This window comes from Myotis myotis, unplaced genomic scaffold (genome assembly GCF_014108235.1).
Source record: "Myotis myotis isolate mMyoMyo1 unplaced genomic scaffold, mMyoMyo1.p scaffold_m19_p_3, whole genome shotgun sequence".
Lineage (NCBI taxonomy): Eukaryota > Metazoa > Chordata > Mammalia > Chiroptera > Vespertilionidae > Myotis > Myotis myotis.
In genome coordinates, this window is record NW_023416335.1 from 103,924,708 (window position 1) to 103,942,421 (window position 17,714).

Consider the following 17,714-nt stretch of genomic DNA (forward strand, 5'->3'; position numbering starts at 1 on the left):
TTAGGGGTGATCAGATAGGCAGGCCAGTGGTTAGGGGAGATCAAGTAGCAGACAGCCCCTCGCTGGGCTAGCCCCGCCCCCAAGCAAGCAGTTAGGGGCAATCAGGCAGGCAAGCAGAGTGGTTAGGGGTGACCATATAGGCAGACCAGCGGTTAGGGGTGATCACGTAGGAGGCAAGTGGTTAGGGGTCATCAGGTAGGCAGGCCAGCGGTTAGGGGAGATCTGGTAGGCAAATGGCCCCTCGCAGGACTGGCCCTGCCCCCCAGCAAAGAAAGAGGGAGGCCCAGGCCAGCCAAGCCATCGCACCCCAGCCTGTCACCTGCAGAGGGAGGCCACTGGTGGCAGGGGAGGGGGTCAGCACTGCACAAATGGCAAGCAGTGGCAGCGGTGAGGATGGGGCCAGCTGCCTTGCAGACAGGTGAAGGAAAGCCCTCAGGCCAGGCCTAGGGCCCCTCACCGAGGGTCCCAGATTGTGAGAGGGTGCAGGCCGGGCTGAGGGACACCCCCCCCCCCAGTGCACAAATTTTTGTGCACCGGGCCTCTATATATATATCCATCCAAACAATCAGTATGTCTTGTTCTAGATGTTTTTCAAGTAAAATTTATTAGTCTTTTAAAATTACCATGAAAAATAATTGTCCAGTTTTTCTGTACTCAAATTATGTTTTTATTGTATTTTTAATTTTAGTAATTTTAAAAAATCAAGAATACAAATACAATTTAAAAACGACTTCTTGAAACTATTTCTCTTTTATGATGACAAAGCAGTTTTATTCAGTTTTGCTGGTAAGCTGTAAAAAGCATTTTTACATTGTAAAACAATTAACTAATATCTGGAAATTTTTTCCAATTTCTGATGCTTTAGACTCAGCAGAGGGGATTAAATTGCCATTAATGAACAATCATTTGAATTGTATGGTTATTTTTCCAGGTTTTTGTTTTTAAAATTAGGATGAAATACCAATATCTCAGAGGTAATTATTTCACTATAATATATACTTGCATAGAAATCTGATTTCCCAAAAATCAACCAGATGTATTTAATAGATATACAACATTTAAATCATAAAGCTGCACAATTCACTGAAAACAAAGTCCCTAATATTTCAGGGACTTTAAAAAAATTCTTAGCAAATATAACTACAGATGATCAGTTTAAAAGAAATTTAAAAGCTCTCATCACATTAAAGAAATGTGTAACAATGGGAGGTGATGGATCTTAACTAAACTTATAGTGGTAATCATTTCGCAATATATGCATATACCAAATCGTTATGTTGTATACTGAAAACTGATACAATGTTATGTATCAATTATATCTCAATAAAACTGGGGAGGGGGGGAGACAGTACAAATTAAAAGAACATAAAATATTTCATTACTAATTTCATACTGATTATATATTGATATAATATTTTGGATATATTGGATTGATTAAAACATTACTAGATTTTAAAAAATACAAATGAAATAAATTATAGATGGCTAAACACTAGTGGCTATTATTGGGGGATGATAGACTAGATCATCTTTAAGGACTCTTTCAGCTCTAATTCTTACTAATTCTAGGGCTCATTTCATCAGTCAACAAATATTTTTGAGCACCTATCATGTGCCAGGTTAGGCACCATTCTAGGAACTGGAATACATCAATGATTATGCAAAGATCTCTGCCTTCATAAAATCAATATAATAGGAAAGAGAAACACAATAAACAACAGCTATAATAAAGAATTTGAATGTAAAGATAAAATGCAGAGCAAACGAAATTGGAGTGCTGGGGAAGAGGTAGATTGCAGGTTTTAACGAGGTGGTCAGGGGAAGCCTCATTGAAGAGGTGAAACATGAGCAAAGACTTGAATGACACAAGAAAGATAGCCATAAGGATATCTGGGATAAGAGCAGTAGACACACAGGGAAGGGCAAGCTCAACTACAAGAAGCAAGAGCATGGCTAGGAATTTGTAGTAGCAAGGAGACTGGGGCATAATGAGTGAGGGTGATGTGAGATCAGAACTGCAACAGGGAATCAGATCAGTGCTTTATAAGTCAGTGCAAGGGTTTTGGCTTTTACTCTAAAAAGAAGGGGAGCCATTGCAGGGATTTGAGCAGAAGATTTTCATGATCTGACTTAGGCTTTTAAAGGATCATTCTGGCTGTTGTGTGGATGCAGGCAGGGTTGGAAGTAGGGGGACCAGTTAGGAGGCTACAGCAATATTCAGATGAAAGATGATGGTTGCTCCCAGTAGGAGAGTTCTAATAGAAGTTGTGAGAAGTGGACAGATCTAAATGTGAAGGCTGACTTGATGTGGGGTATGAGAAAAAGAGAGGCGTTAGATGAAGTTTTCTTTAATCAAGATGGAGAAGATGCAGGTGGCTCAGGTTTGGATACAAGACAAAGAGTTCAGTTTTAGTGAGAATAACTTTGAAGTGTTTGTCACACGTTCAGTGAAGTACTGAGTAGGCAGTTGGATGTACAAATTAGTCTGCACTTGGAGAGAGAAAGCTGAATTGAGAATGTAAATTTAGAAATTATCAGGTTATGGACAGCGTTGAACTCCATGAGCCTGGATGATATCACCAACAGTTTGAGTTTAAACAGAGAAGATAAGGGGTTCCAGGATGGAGTCCTGGGACATTTCAACTTCAAAAGATAGTGGAGAATGGAGACAGGGGGAAGATGGCAGCATAGGTAAATGCCTGTACTCGTCACCTCCCACAACCACATCAAAATTACAGCTCAATACAGAACAACCATCATCCAGAACCACCAGAAAGCTGGCTGAATGGAAGTCCTACAACTAGGGAAGTAAATAAGAAAGCACACTGAGACTGGTAGGAGGTGCAGAGGCGTGGAATGGGCTGGTCCGGCACCCAGGTGTGCCGCTTTTTTAATCGGGAGGGAGATCATCTCTGTGGAGGCTGCCAGGAGGAGCAAGGGGTCCCAGAACCACACCAGATCCCCAGCCCAGGGTCCCAGAGCTGGGAAAAGAAATCCCTGTGGTCATTAAGAACTACAGGTTGTAAAAACCAGTGTGGATTGGGGCTCAGTGACACAGAGGCTGCTGGAGACCCATCTGTTCCTCTTAAAAGGCCAGCACCTCAAAATGAACTTACAAGATCCTGATTCCTCTGAGCGCCAGCACCAGGGCAAGGTTCTGGGGGACACACACATACAAGGAGGAACTGGATTGTCTGGCATCAGGGCAGAAACTCAGGGTGGCATTCTCCCAGACAGAGGTGCTCACAGGGATTATTGTTCCTATGCTGGGACCTCCCAGGTCACAGGGCTGACTGGCAACCATTTCTGTTTGCTCTACCCTGGTGATTCCCTAAGATCCCGCCTCATCCAATTTACAACTCCACCCAAGCTGTGTGTGTGTATTTTGCATATGAATGGCCTGTCCTTGCTCAGGCTAAAGTGTCTCAAACAAGCTGCAGCTGGGTCAGGGAGTCCCAAACTTATCAATAAAAGGCCTAAGACCTGGCACCAGCACCAGCCTGCCTTGCATCATAGCTGGGCCTTATCTGGGCACTTCCAAACCTGATACAAAGAGGAGGAATCTGCAGATCTCTCTGTAGCTCCTGCTGGGTAGCCCCAGACATTGGCTGACTTTGCACTTCCCTGGAGACCCAAGAGCCAGTGTACCCAGTGGTCAGTGTCAGCCTATACAAGATTACAACCCTACACATCTATAAACAACACACTCAATGAGCAGACTCAGTAAGCACCAAAGCCCCACTGAAGCAAGTCCTGCTCCATAGGGGTGTCTCCTGCACAGCAGCTCTCCCACTGTAGTCACAGCTGGTTCTCATAGCCAATTGGCCTGGAGGTCAATTCCTCCCAGTGACACCAATAGCAATAAAGTCTCAACTACAACAAGACTGTGCTCACAGCCCACAAAGGGGTGCACCTAAAGTTCCCAACTCAGGTGATTGGGGAGGCTGAGCCACTGGGCCCTATAGGACACCTACTACACAAGGGCTCTCTACCAACTCAAGGAGACATAGTAGCTCTACCCAATACATAGAAACAAACACAGGGAAGCAGCCAAAATGCAGAGACAAAGAAACATGTCACAAATGAAAGAAATGGAAGAAAGCAAACTACTGGATATAGAGTTCAAAACCACAGTTATAAAATTACTCAAGAACCTTCTAGAAACCTCCAAAAAATGGAAAGGACCAGTCAGGAATTAATCATACAATAACTGAAATAAAGAATAATATACAGGGATTCAACAGTAGAGAAGAGGATTCTCAAAATCAAATCAATGATTTGAAATATGAGGAAGCAAAAACCACCCAATCAGAAGAGCAAAAAGAAAAAAGAATCCAAAAGTATGAAGATAGTGTAAGGAGCCTCTGGGACAACTTCAAGTGTACCAACATTCACATTATGGGGGTGCCAGATGAAGAGAGAAAGCAAGATATTAAAAACCTATTTGAAGAAATAATGACAGAAAACTTCCCGTACCTGTGAAAGAAATAAACACACAAGCCTAGGAAGCACAGAGAGTCCCAAACAAGAGGAACCCAAAGAGGACCAAACCAAGACACATCATAATTAAAATGCCAAGGGCTAAAGACAAAGAGAGAATCTTAAAAGCAGCAAGAGAAAAGCAGTTAGTTACCTACAAGGGAATGCCCATAGGACTGTCAGCTGATTTCTCAACAGAAACTATGCAAGTCAGAAGATAGTGGCAAGAAATATTGAAAGTGATGAATAGCAAGGACCTACAACCAATATTACTTTATCTAGCAAAGCTATCATTTAGAATTGAAGGTCAGAGAAAGAGCTTCACAGACAAGAAAAAGCTAAAGGAGTTCATCACCAACAAACCAGTATTATATGAAATGTTGAAGGGCATTCTTTAAGAAGAGGAAGAAGAAGAAGAAGAAAAAGATAAATAAAATATGAACAACAACATGGCAACAAATGCATACCTATCAACAATTTAATCTAAAAGTAAAAATAAATGAATAAGAAATTTAATGAACAGAATAAACTGGTGAATAAATTAGAATCAGAGGCATGGAAATGGAACAAACTGATGATTTTCAGAGGGAAGGGAGCGGGAAGAGATTAAACAAAGATCATATATGCATATATGCATTACCTAAGGAGACAAACAATAAAGATTTTTTTAAAAAAAGAAAAGATAGTGGAAAAGAGAAAGAACCAGCAAAGAAAACTGAGAATGTGCCACCACCAAAATAGTAGTAAAACCAAGAAAGGAAGGTTCTTTCTAAGCCAAAAAAGAAAATACTTTGAGGAGGAGAGGGGATGAACTAAAGCAAATACTGCCCATGTGACACAAAGACTGAAAGCTGATCATTAATTTGAGCAATATGAAGGTCTTTTTGATCTTGATAAGAACAATATTGTTGAAGGCTTGGGTGAAATGTTGATTAGAATGGATTTAAAAGAGTGGAAGAAGAGGAATTGAGACAGCCAGTGCAGATGCCTGTTTTTGAGGGGTTTTGCTACAAAGGGAGTCAAAGACATAGGACAGTAATCTGTGATGGTTGTATTGCCAAGAGAAGTATTTTGAAGATGAAAGACATTTCAGCATGTTTGTACATTGATGGGAATGATCTGATGGAAAGAAAAAGGAAAGAATGGGGAGAGTTTCTGGAATGCTGTTCCCAGAGGTGAGTGAGTCTTATGCACAAATAGATGGCTTATTTGGAAACACAGATAATCTATAGTAAAAGGTAGAAAGGTCAAGTCTGTGGGTGCAGTGCTGTGGAAATTCTCTTCTGATTGCTTCATTTCTCTCACTAAAATAGGAAAAAAGAAAATCTGTTGTAAGCAGGCTTGAGGAGTAGGTGGAAAAGTAGGAGAAATGAGAGAGTGAATGGTCTGGGAGAGAATGCTATGATTTCCAAGTGGCATCAAAGGTCCACTTGAAGTTTCTAGCCACAAATGTAAAGTGTAATCACGCAGCATGGTGTTTGAAATCCAACTTTGTTTTAAAAATAAAAACGTACCAATTTTATATCAGTATCTACCTTCATTTTTAAATTAAAGCTGATAATTTCTGTAATTTAGAATTAATTACCAGAGACGAGGAAAATATTAATGAGCTATTAAATACTGACAGTGAGTAAAATTATTGGACCATGAATTTACAAAAGCCATGTTTCATAACAAAAGGTCCAATTATATTTAACTGAAGGAAATAACCTTTAGCTTTTTATTTCTAACTAGAGGCCCAGTGCATGAAATACGTGCACTCAGGGTGGGGGGCGGTGGGGGGAGTCCCGCAGCCAAGCCTGCACCCTCTCGCAGTCTGGGAGCCCTCAGGGGATGTCCAACTGATGGCTTAGGACCGCTCCTCGCTCAGTTCCGATTGGCTGGACTCCAGCAGCAAGCTAACCTACTGGTTGAAGCATCTGCCCCTGGTGGTCAGTGCATGTCATAGCAAGTGGTTTGAGCAGCCTTAGCATATCATTAGCATATTATGCTTTGATTGGTTGAACAGATGACCGGACGACCGGACATTTAGCATATTAGGCTTTTATTATATAGGATTACAACACATTCTCATTTGACATAATTTATCTTTTTCACCCAATTATTATACCAAACAAAAATTTTTCCAAATGTTAAGCCTTTCTTTACCATTTATGAAATGTGACTTACTCTTTTAGAATTCCTTAGGAAAAAAATTGAATTTTTAATTTTCATTGTGAGCTTATTTGATCAGAAATTATAGGACATCACTACATGAGTTCAAAAAATGGAATAAAAATTAAAAGTGTTATTTATATTATCAGCAAATTATCAGATAAGGCATTTTAACTACTTCATATTTCTTCTTAGCACGAGTAAGAATAAACTGGTTCCAAAGTACTATGAGGGTTGGCATTTTTACTGCAAGCTTTAAATCACAGTGTTTCTCTATTCAACAAGTCATATCCAAGTAAATGGCAGTGTTCATAAGTACAAAACTGTTAGTAGCTGGTACTCTATACAATCGAGAGAATTTTTTTATAAAATTAGATTTTTAAAAAGGCAGAATGTCTGATAATTATCAGTCTCTCAAAGGCTAGAATGAGAAAAATGTAGAAAGTGAAGTACTCACTGATTAATAATATTTTGCTTTGAGAAAGCCAGAAATGATTCTAAGACATAAGCAATAATGATAAAAGATGTAATTAATATGCTGTATCTCTTTTTAAGCCAAAGCACACTTTTCACCTCAGGACAGTTCTCATTTTTACATTCTTAGTTTCCTTTGTCCGGAATAGGACCCCTTTTTGAGCCAGTATTTGAATAGAGTTCATAATCCAAATTTATTTTTTTCTCCACAGGATGTTTTAAGCTGCAAAATGGAAAATGACTAAGTCAGTTATAAAGAATTTTTAGCATAATAAATGCCAATTTACAATAACTGTCAATAAACTTCTATGCAGAAGCCCAAAAGTTGCTAGAGTAGCGGTCAGAACTAACGTCTTCCATATGCTCATGCTTTGTTTATTAAATACTATCATAAATCCAGAAAAGAAACCCTACAGGGTCCTTCCAAAGCTGCATAACTTCCCAAATGAATTTCCTCTGGTTGCAGAGCCTGTTCATTCCTTCAGTCCTTTTTCAGTTGTTTAGCATTTGCAATATTTTCTTGGAATTTTTGTGTTTTCTTTTGCTCCTTTCCCCAGGCCTCAATCATCTTGGCCAATTTCTAGAACAGTACAGCACTTGCTAGAAACAATGGAGTAAGGGCAAAAATAACTGTTGTAAGGAAGCCATATGGATCCTTTGCAGCCCATTCCACAACATACTCAGCCCAAGCCTTAATGTCAAACATCTTTGTAGCAGTGTTAGGAAAAGGCAACTTATGCTTGAGTTGTGATCTCTAACTTTGTCCTGGATTGGTGAGCCAATTTCAATTTCAGAAGGATGACCCCTGGTTCTTTAGCTCTACTACACATATCTGAGAGAAGGTTTAAATCCTATATACTTGGACTTGGATCCCAATTCCCAACTCCTGAAATCCAACTTTTAAAAAACTCTACAGAGAATCAGTGTTCCCAATAACAAAACTAATTTGCTTAACTGAATCTGTCATTTTAAAAATAACTTTTCATACAGAGAAAAATATACAAACTTATTTATTTACTTGTCTATTTATTTACTTACTTACTAGAGGCCCGGTGCACAAAAATTTGTGCACTCGGGGGACGGGGGGGGACGGGGGTCCCTCAGCCTGGCCTGTGCCCTCCCGCAGTTTGGGACCCCTTGGGAGATAACAACCAGCTGGCTTAGGCCTGCTCCCGGGTGGCAGAGGGTAGGCCCAATCCCTAGGTGCTGCCCCTGGTCGGGCTCAGAGCAGGGCCTATTGGGGAGTTGGGGCGCCACCCCCTGTCATGCATAGAGCAGGGCGGATTGGGAGGTTGCGATACCACCCTCAGTCACGCTCAGGGTAGGGCCGATTGGGGGGTTGGGGCACCGCCCCCTGTCACACTCAAGGCAGGGTCGATGGGGAGGTTGTGGTGCCACCCGCTGTCACGCACAGAGCAGGGCCAATCAGGGAGTTGGGGCGCTGCCCCCTGTCACGCACAGAGCAGGGCCCATCAGGGGGGTTGGGGCTCCGTACCCTGTCACGCACAGAGCAGGGCCCATCAGGGGGTTGGGGCGCCGCCACTGTCACACTCAGGGCAGGGCTGATGGGGAGGTTATGGCTCTACCCCATCACACACAGGGCAGGGCCCGTGGAGGGGGGGTTGGGGCGCTGCCCTCTATCACCCACAGAGCAGGGCCAATCAGGGGGTTGGGGCAATGCCACTCTCACACTCAGGGCAGGGCCGATGGGGAGGTTATGGCTCTACCCTGTCACACACAGAGCAGGGCCGATCAGGGGGTTGGGGCGCTGCCCCCTGTTACACACAGAACAGGGCCGATCAAGGGTTTGGGGTGCCACACCCTGTGACACACAGAGCCGCAGGGCAATCAGGGGGTTGGGGAGCTCCCCCTATCAGACACAGAGCAGGGCTGATTAGGGGGTTGGGGCGCCTTCCCCTGTCACAAACAGAGCAGGGCGGATAGGGAGGTTGTGGCCCCGCCCCCTGTCACACACAGAGCCGCAGGGCGATCAGGGGGTTTGGACGCTGCCCCCTGTCACACTGATCCCGGTGCCAGAGGCCTCTCGGCTCTGCTGATCCCGGTGCTGGGAGGCATATTACCCTTTTACTATATAGGATAGAGACCTGGTGCACGGGTGGGGCCGGCTGGTTTGCCCTGAAGGGTGTCCTGGATCAGGGTGGGGATCCCCACTGGGGTGCCTTGCCAGTCTGGGTGAGGAGATGATGGCTGTTTGCAGCTGGTCACACACCCTTCAGGGTGGGGGTCCCCACTGGGGTGCCTGGCCAGTCTGGGTGAGGGTCTGAGTGCTGTTTTCAGGCTGGCGGGTGACTGAAGCTTCCAACCTCTCCGTTTTTTCTTTTTTTTTTATTCTGGGCCAGCTTTAGCTCTGAGGCTTGGCTCCAGCTCTTAGGCCTCCGCTGCTGAAAGCAGGTTTCTGGCCTTTGTTTACCTTCTGTATTTGAAACAATGTTGCGATCCTGCTGGCTGAAGCCGGGCGGACTAAAGCAGGTTTCTGGGGTTTTGTTTAGCTTCTATATTTGTAACATAGTTCCTTAGAGTTGCAGCTCAGAGGCCGGCAGCGGCAGGTGGGGAATGTTGGAGTCCTCCGTCACTGAAGCAAGCAAGCCTCATGTTAACTTTAAGCTGCCTGGCTGCCCGCCGCCATCTTGGCTGGCAGTTAATTTGCATATCGCCCTGATTAGCCAATGGGAAGGTTAGCAGTCGTACGCTAATTACCATGTTTCTCTTTTATTAGATAGGATTTGCTGCCTCTCCTATGAATGGTAATAAATAGGAAATTGCCAAAAGTGAGCCAGAGAAACAGGAAGAATAAGCTTTGTTAATCAATCCTGAAAAATCAAGAGCATCCTCTAGTTCTTTCTTTATAAGTTCCAGATCCATCATTGGTCTTCAGTTACCATTTTGTGCAAAACAGTGTCTTCAGCCTTACGGGGTGAACATAAGTTCAAGTTTCTTCCCTTATGGGAGAGAAAATGATTTGCCAGGGTTTCTGACATGACTAGAGCCCAACCATATCTAGGTTCATGCATTTAGTTGTGAACCCAAAGAAAAGCATTGATTTGGAATCATCTTAGGATGTCTGGTTGATGCAAAACTTATCCTGTACTTACAGGAAGGTATAGTTTATGTTCTCTCAGGTCTCGAGAGCTACTCTGTTGTGTTGGTTAGGTGTCCACTGAGCTCTGTCTTGTGCCTTTGGAGGTTGACTGCAAAGTCTGACACAATCACTCTTGGCTCCACTCTTGCTTTTCAGGGTTGGGGAGCTGAGTACCATCGCCAGGATGTCACGAGCACCCCTTGCTGGATTGAGATTCATCTTCACGGGCCATTGCAGTGGTTGGACAAAGTTCTGACTCAAATGGGCTCTCCACATAACCCGATTTCTTCAGTGTCTTAATAGTTAGGTCTTAATCCCCATTTCTATAGAACAGATGCTGTTTCAGGCAGTGGCTTATATCATTTCAGATTTGCAACTAAAGTGTCTAAGTATATGTGTAAATAAATATAATATATACTGTTCATCTATTTTATCACCATTTGTTTTCTGCTTTCTAGTTAAGCTGATGCCATTAGAAAAGCAGGTTTTTTTGCACCTATGATGTAAGAAGCAGCGGCTTTATTTGTGGGAGGAAACAAAGAAAGGCAACTCTGTCAATAGTATTTAAAGGGTGTTGGCAGAATAAAAGGCAGCTTTAGTCAGCCATGTCAATATAAGGCAGGTTGTGTGGCCTACCAGAAAAATACTAAAACTGTTTATATAGCAAAAGTCGGGTACTAGCAGCACTAGAGTAAATAACGCTTTTAGACAAAATGTAGCAATCAAACTCATTTAATTTAAATGATTTCACTTTTAGTACTATTGGCAAGAAAAAATATCAAGTTTATATAATCAATTATGTAAGATAAGACACATAAACTTTATTTCTGAAGTTGAAATACTTATACCTGGACAATTGTGCTCATATTAAGGGTTCATTTTAAACAAATTTAAACTGTGATTGGAAAAGAAACTGTGAAGCTGAAGTCATGTTCCCTCATACTCTACGACTGTAAAAAAGCAATGAGTCTAATATGGCAAGATAAATATGAAAATAGCATGAAATGAGCTATATTCCCAAACTGTAAGACCAGAATTTAGTCCCAGAATCACCCAAGGAGATTCCTGCTTTCCACATAGGAAATGAGGCTCATGTTTTGCTGGCTGTTCATGCAGGCAGTCCTGCAGACTTTTGAGTCTGCACAGGGAGCTCTAAGACCATGTGTGTAGGTCCTGTAGGAAGAAGAAGCAGGTAATAACAGGAGGGTTGGACAAAAGCATCATATGTTTACTTACACCTTCTCACATTCCCACATTAAAAGTCTCTGGACGACGGCCCTCCTTTTGCCTTATTTACCTCACTTGTTGGCAAATATTAACTATTTATAGGTTACTAAAACAATGGTGAAGATTTTTGAGAAAATCAAGACACATTACTGAGATCAATTTATGAGCTATTTAACTTAATGTCTCTATTGAATAAATTATCTACTGGTCAAATCTGGTAGGCTCTTATAAAGCTAAATTCTCACACCTGGAAATAACTTCCCAAGTAAAGTGATAATAATTTCATAATCTCTACAATTTCTGGGGAACAGTAGTATTGAATAATAGGACATTTAAAAAACACACAATATTAAAAACCTGTTCTTATTTACCCTTGGATAATAAAGAGGAAAATCCCCCAAATTTCTAGGTACTCTTATATATGTAAATATAAGTCCCACCCACTAAAAACTACATTGCTTGAAAAAATATATTACACCCTGTTAAAAATGTATAATTTAAGAAGGCAATTATGCTTGTAACAGATGGTACTTCAGTAATCCAAGAGGTTTCTTCATTTATACATTCTATCTCAACTCTTTGTAGCTTAGTGAACACAGTAGTTATTTCTCATTAAATTATATTCAAGGTAGAAATGATGTGAAAAAGATGAGTGAGTTACTACTGTCACCTCTTATGACTAGTGTTATAGAATAGAAACTTTCATATATACAGTAGAAAATAAATATTACATTTTACATGAAGACTAGGTAACCCATTTAGTGTAGTTCATTGTTCATCAACTATGTATTGTGCACCTGTATGTGCCAGGTACAATGTTAGGTGCTGTAGAATCAAATGTAAACAAGCCCAGCTCTTGGGTTGAGAGTCTAATATTATATCTGTTTGTGTAGACATCCTCATAATCCAGAACTTGCAAAACAAAACAGAACATACCATCTTCCTTAGCTTAAAAAATGTGTTGGTTTCTTATTATCTCTTTTGAATCATTTCCTTTCTCTTCTGATCATTTAGGTAATGGATGAAGGCTTCCTTGGGTAAATGCTATTTTTCTTCTGTCTAAAAAAGTAGGTTTTCTCCTCCTGTTCCTTCTATTTTCTAATAATTTTTCATCTCCCCTTTTCCCTGGAAAGGGCATTAATATGGTTGGTGAATCTTTCTCATACGCGTATCATTCCATGAGAGAACAGCAAGTACACTATGTGGGTTTTGATCCAGAGATCAAACATAGCTTTCTTTCTTTTTTTAAAAAAAAAAACCTTTATTGTTCACATTATTACAGTTGTTCCTCTTTTTCCACTCATAGCTCCTCTCCACCCGGTTCCCACCCCACCCTCTGCCCTTACCCCCACCCACTGTCCTCATCCATAGGTGTATAATTTTTGTCCAGTCTCTTCCCACACCCTCCACACCCCTTTCTCTCCAGCCCCTGAGACTAGTCAGTCCAATCCCTTTCTATGCCCCTGATTCTATTATAATCACCAGTTCATTCTGTTCATCAGATTATTTATTCACTTGATTCTTAGATTCACTTGTTGATAGATGCATATTTGTTGTTCATAATTTGTATCTTTACCTTTTTCTTCCTCTTCCTCTTCTTAAAGGATACCTTTCAGCATTTCATATAATCCTGGTTTGGTGGTGATGAACTCCTTTAGCTTTTCCTTATCTGTGAAGCTCTTTATCTGACCTTCAATTATGAATGATTGCTTTGCTGGGTAAAGTAATCTTGGTTGTAGGTTCTTGGTATTCATCACTTTGAATATTTCTTGCCACTCCCTTCTGGCCTGCAAAGTTTCTGTTGAGAAATCAGCTGACAGTCGTATGGGTACTCCCTTGTAGGTAACTGACTGTCTTTCTCTTGCTGTTTTTAAGATTCTCTCTTTATCTTTTGCTCTTGGCATTTTAATTATGATGTGTCTTGGTGTGGTCCTCTTTGGATTCCTTTTGTTTGGGGTTCTCCGCGCTTCTTGGACCTGTAAGTCCATTTCTTTCACCAGGTGGGGGAAGTTTTCTGTCATTATTTCTTCAAATAGGTTTTCAATATCTTGCTCTCTCTCATCTTCTGGCACCCCTATAATTCTGATGTTGGTACGCTTGAAGCTGTCCCAGAGGCTCCTTACACTATCCTCGCATTTTTGGATTCTTTTTTCATTTTGCTTTTCCGGTTGGGTGTTTTTTGCTTCCTCGCATTTCAAATCATTGACTTGATTCTTGCGCTCCTCTGGTCTGCTGTCCGGAGTCTGTATAATATTCGTTATTTCAGTCCGTGTATGCTTAATTTCTAGTTGGTTCCCCAATATAACATCGAGGGTCTCATTAATTTTCTTGTAGATCTCATTAAGTTTATCGGCGGCTTCTAAACAGTTCTTGAGAGACCTTAAAAGTGTGGTTCTGAACTCTATATCTTCCATTGACTATTTTGTCCTGTTTCTTTGTCTCCGCATTTTGTTATGCTTCCTTGGTGCACCCACTAGTGGTCTTTGTGTGCAGTCTTATAGTTAAACCTTGATTGTTGTAGCTAATACCAGGGAGGGTTTGACCTCCAGGCCAAGTGGCTATGAGAATCAGCTGTGTCTGCAGTGAGAGAACTTCTGTCCTCTAGGGAGGTGCTAATCTAGCCTTTGCCTGAGGCTATCTGGCAAATGCCTCTGTGCAGGGCTTGGGCGGGGCGGGTGCACAGGATCAACAGGGTGGGCCAGAGAGAGCAGTTATGGCGGCTCTCAGTCCTGTCCCCAGCGGCTCTGCCTCTCTGAGTCCCAGCACCCGCTGCAAACCTCGGAGAGAAAGCTGCACTCACTCTGACCGAAGCCAGACAGTCCCGCTTCTCCCGTTTGAGTCTGGGTCCCTGAAGACTCGCCTATATCTGGAGCTCAGAGTCTGCGACTCCCTCCCGATTGAAAACGCCAACCGCGCCCTCCGCCGCCAGCCTGCTCCGCGCACTCCGCACCTCAGAATTTGACTTCAGCACTGCACCTCCTCTGAGTGTCCGTATGCGTTTCTCTTTCCTCCTAGTTGTAGGACTTCCACTCAGCCAGCGTTCCTGTGGTTCTGGGTGATGTCCCTTCTGTTTTTTAGTTTCACTTTTGAAGTAGTTGTTCAAGGCAGCAAACTCTGGCGTTAACCTATGCCGCCATCTTGGTTCTCCCTAGAGTGGCTTTCTGTGCTAGGTGTCCTATAGGGCCCAGTGGCTCAGCCTCCCCAATTACCTGAGGTGGACACTCTTGGTGCACCCCTTTGTGGGCTTTGTGCACAGTCTTATTGTATTTAAGCCTTGATTGTTGTTGGTATCACTGGGATGAATTGACCTCCAGGCCAATTGGCTGTGAGAATCAGCTGCGTCTACAGTGGAAGAACTTCTGTGCTGGAGACACCCTTATGGGGCAAGGCTTGCTTCAGTGGGGCTTTGGTGCTCACTGAATCTGCCCCCTGAGTGTGTCCCTTATGGATCTGAGGAGTTGTAATCTGGATGGTCCCACTCTGACTACTGGGCATAGTGGCACTTGGAGGTGCTAATTTAGCCTCTTCCTGAGGCTACCCAGCAGGAGCTATGAAGAGATCTTCAGATTCCTCTTCTTTGTTTGGGGTTTGGAGGTGCTTAGATGAGGCCCAGCTGTGAAACAATGCAAGCTGCTGTGGGGCCTTGGGCCTTCTTTTGGATGTTCTGGGTCTCTCTGACCCAGTTGCAGTTTGTTAGGTAATTTTAGATTGCAAAGGGCCAGGTCATTCATACGCAAAAGCCTCTGCCACAGCTTGGGTGTGGCGGGGTCTCAGGGAATCAACAGGGCGGAGAAAACAGCTATGGCTTATCCTCAGTCCTGCCCTAACAGGTCCCGGGTCTCAGTGTCCCGTGGTAATCACTGCAAGCACCACTGAAAGGAAGCCGCCCTCGAGTTCCGCCCACTGCCAGACAGTCCAGTTTCTCCCTGTATGAGTCTGGGTCCCCAGAGACTCACCTGGAACTAGAGTCCAGGGCCGTCTGGAGTTTGCGATTCCCTCCTAATTGAAAAAGACAACCGCCTCCTCAGTTGCCAGCCCTTTCCACGTGCACCTCTGTACCTCTGCACTTTACTTCCGCACCTCCTCTGAGTCTCAGTGTGCTTTTCTCTTTCCTTCTAGTTGTAGAATTTCCACTCAGCCAGCCTTCCTGTGGTTCTGGATGATGTCCATTTTGTCTTTTAGTTGTATTTTTGAAGTGGTTGTGCGAGGCAGCAATTTCCTGTGTTTACCTATGCTGCCATCTTGGTTTCTCTGTCAAACATAGCTTTCTTGATCAAAATTATCCTCTGAGCCCTAGCCAGTTTGGCTCAGTGGTTAGAGTGTCAGCCTTCAGACTGAATAGTCCCAGGTTCAATTCCAGTCAAGGGCACATGCCCTGGTTGCAGACTCAATCCCCAGTAGGTGATTCTTTCTCATCATTGATGTTTCTATCTCTTCCTCTCCCTTCCTCTATGAAATCAATAAAAATATATTTAAAAAATTATCCTCTGACAATCTTATACCTTTACAGAATTAGAACTGATTATTTATAAATGACATTTAAAAAACTTGGATTTGTATACTTTTGGAAACTAGGACAAAATATTCCAGTCAACCTGAATTATTTATTTGAAAATAAATAATTAAAATGGTACATAAACATCATCATCAGTCATGTCTCCCTAAAAGCCTTTATTAGGATATGTGTGAAATTCAGAGAATTTAGAATTGATGAGAAGTGAACCCTTCAGTTATTGTAACATAGACACATTTTAATCATTCTTTAAAATTTTTTTGCTGGAGAAGTTGCCAAAAGCTATAATGTAGTATTTTATTTTAGAATTAGAGGCGCAGTGCACAAATTTGTGCACTAGTGGGGTCCCTCAGCATGGCCTGTGGGATCGGGCCGAAACCGGCTCTCCAACATCCCCTGAGGGGTCCTGGATTGCAAGAGGGCATAGGCCAGGCTGAGGGACCCCACTGGTGCACAATCGGGGCCCATTTAGCTCAGTCCCAATCAGCTGGACCCCAGCAGCAAGCTTACCTACCGGTTGGAGCGTCTACCCCCTGGTGGTCAGTGCACATCACAGCAAGTGGTTGAGCAGCCTTAGCATATCATTAGCATATTACACTTTGATTGGTTGAGCAGCTAACCAGTTGAGTGGACACTTAGCATATTAGGCTTTTATTATATAGGATTACAAATGTGTTCATTGCAGTCATTCCTTGAAGTAGACAATACAAAAAAAGTAATAGCATTCTTTTATAGGATAAGTAGCAAAGTGGACATGCTAAGCCAGTAAATGCATCAGTTGATGCTAAGCATGTTCAACGTTGCCATGGAAAAAGTTTATACATAAAGAATAATAACATTCTCTGTATCACAAGACGGAAGTTTATCCTGTTGTTCAACCCTATTTTGTTTTGTTTTGTTTTTTGGTGTGTTTTTTTCTTGTTAAAAAATTGAGATGTGAAAAGTGTTAGGTGATATTTTAATAGATATTAAGCTAGATTCAAAATGTCAGACTACCAGAAGTCACATCTACTTCACTTGTTTTATTGAGGGGTACATTGCAATCATAAAAGCATGCCGAGTGAAGAATTTGACATATTTAAAAACATTTAAGTCCTATACCAAGTAAGTGTGCTTTATTTTCAGTTGTAATAATAAAGAAGATAACTAAAAAAATAATAATAATATCTGCCTGTGCTTTGGAACTATAACAATGTCACTGTTCAACACACTGACTGTATGTTTTATTTTGTTTATACTCCGTATAAGTCTGGAAAAGTTGGAATACAATGTAACATTTAAATTCCTTTTATGTTGTCTTCTAAGGAACTGAATACCCCATAACAAAAACACAAACATTTTATAAAAATCACTTGCTAGACTTTAAGCACTTGCTTAATTTTTAATGGGCCCTGAATATTTGTTATGTATATTTAGTAATTACAGCAAAATATAACATGCATTCCAAATTTTGTATTTTAACAGCATTCAAGATTAGGTGATCCTGGCGTATGTTAAGGATGAGCTCAAATTAATGTAAAACACAACAAAAAACACTACTTCTATTTAAGTCATGTTTTTAATTATAATATGTACGTTTCAACTATTCTTCAAATGCACAGCTGTACTGTTTTGATTGTTTATAATAAAGAATACTGTACCTACATGTCTTCTGGCTCATTTTCCCCTGCAAACCTCATAGCAGGATTCACTGCATGTGGGTTCTTTGAATTATCTTAAACCATCTTGTTTTGAAAGTGGAATGTTTTTAAAGTCCAATATGCTATA

At 41.9% G+C, this 17,714-nt stretch overlaps 1 protein-coding gene and 1 pseudogene across 1 annotated transcript in view; one reads left to right on the forward strand and one right to left on the reverse strand.

Annotated features, from left to right (window-relative positions):
* Positions 1-12,616, forward strand: part of SMAD9 (SMAD family member 9) — a 98,321-nt gene extending 85,705 nt beyond the window's left edge. The window contains exon 6 of the mRNA XM_036297795.1: positions 10,364-12,616. Within this exon, the coding sequence (XP_036153688.1) occupies positions 10,364-10,507 (144 nt within the window). The 3' untranslated portion in view covers positions 10,508-12,616. The remainder of the gene's footprint in view (positions 1-10,363) is intronic.
* On the reverse strand, positions 6,543-8,151 carry LOC118650052 (annotated as a pseudogene).
* Positions 12,617-17,714: the final 5,098 nt, after the last annotated feature.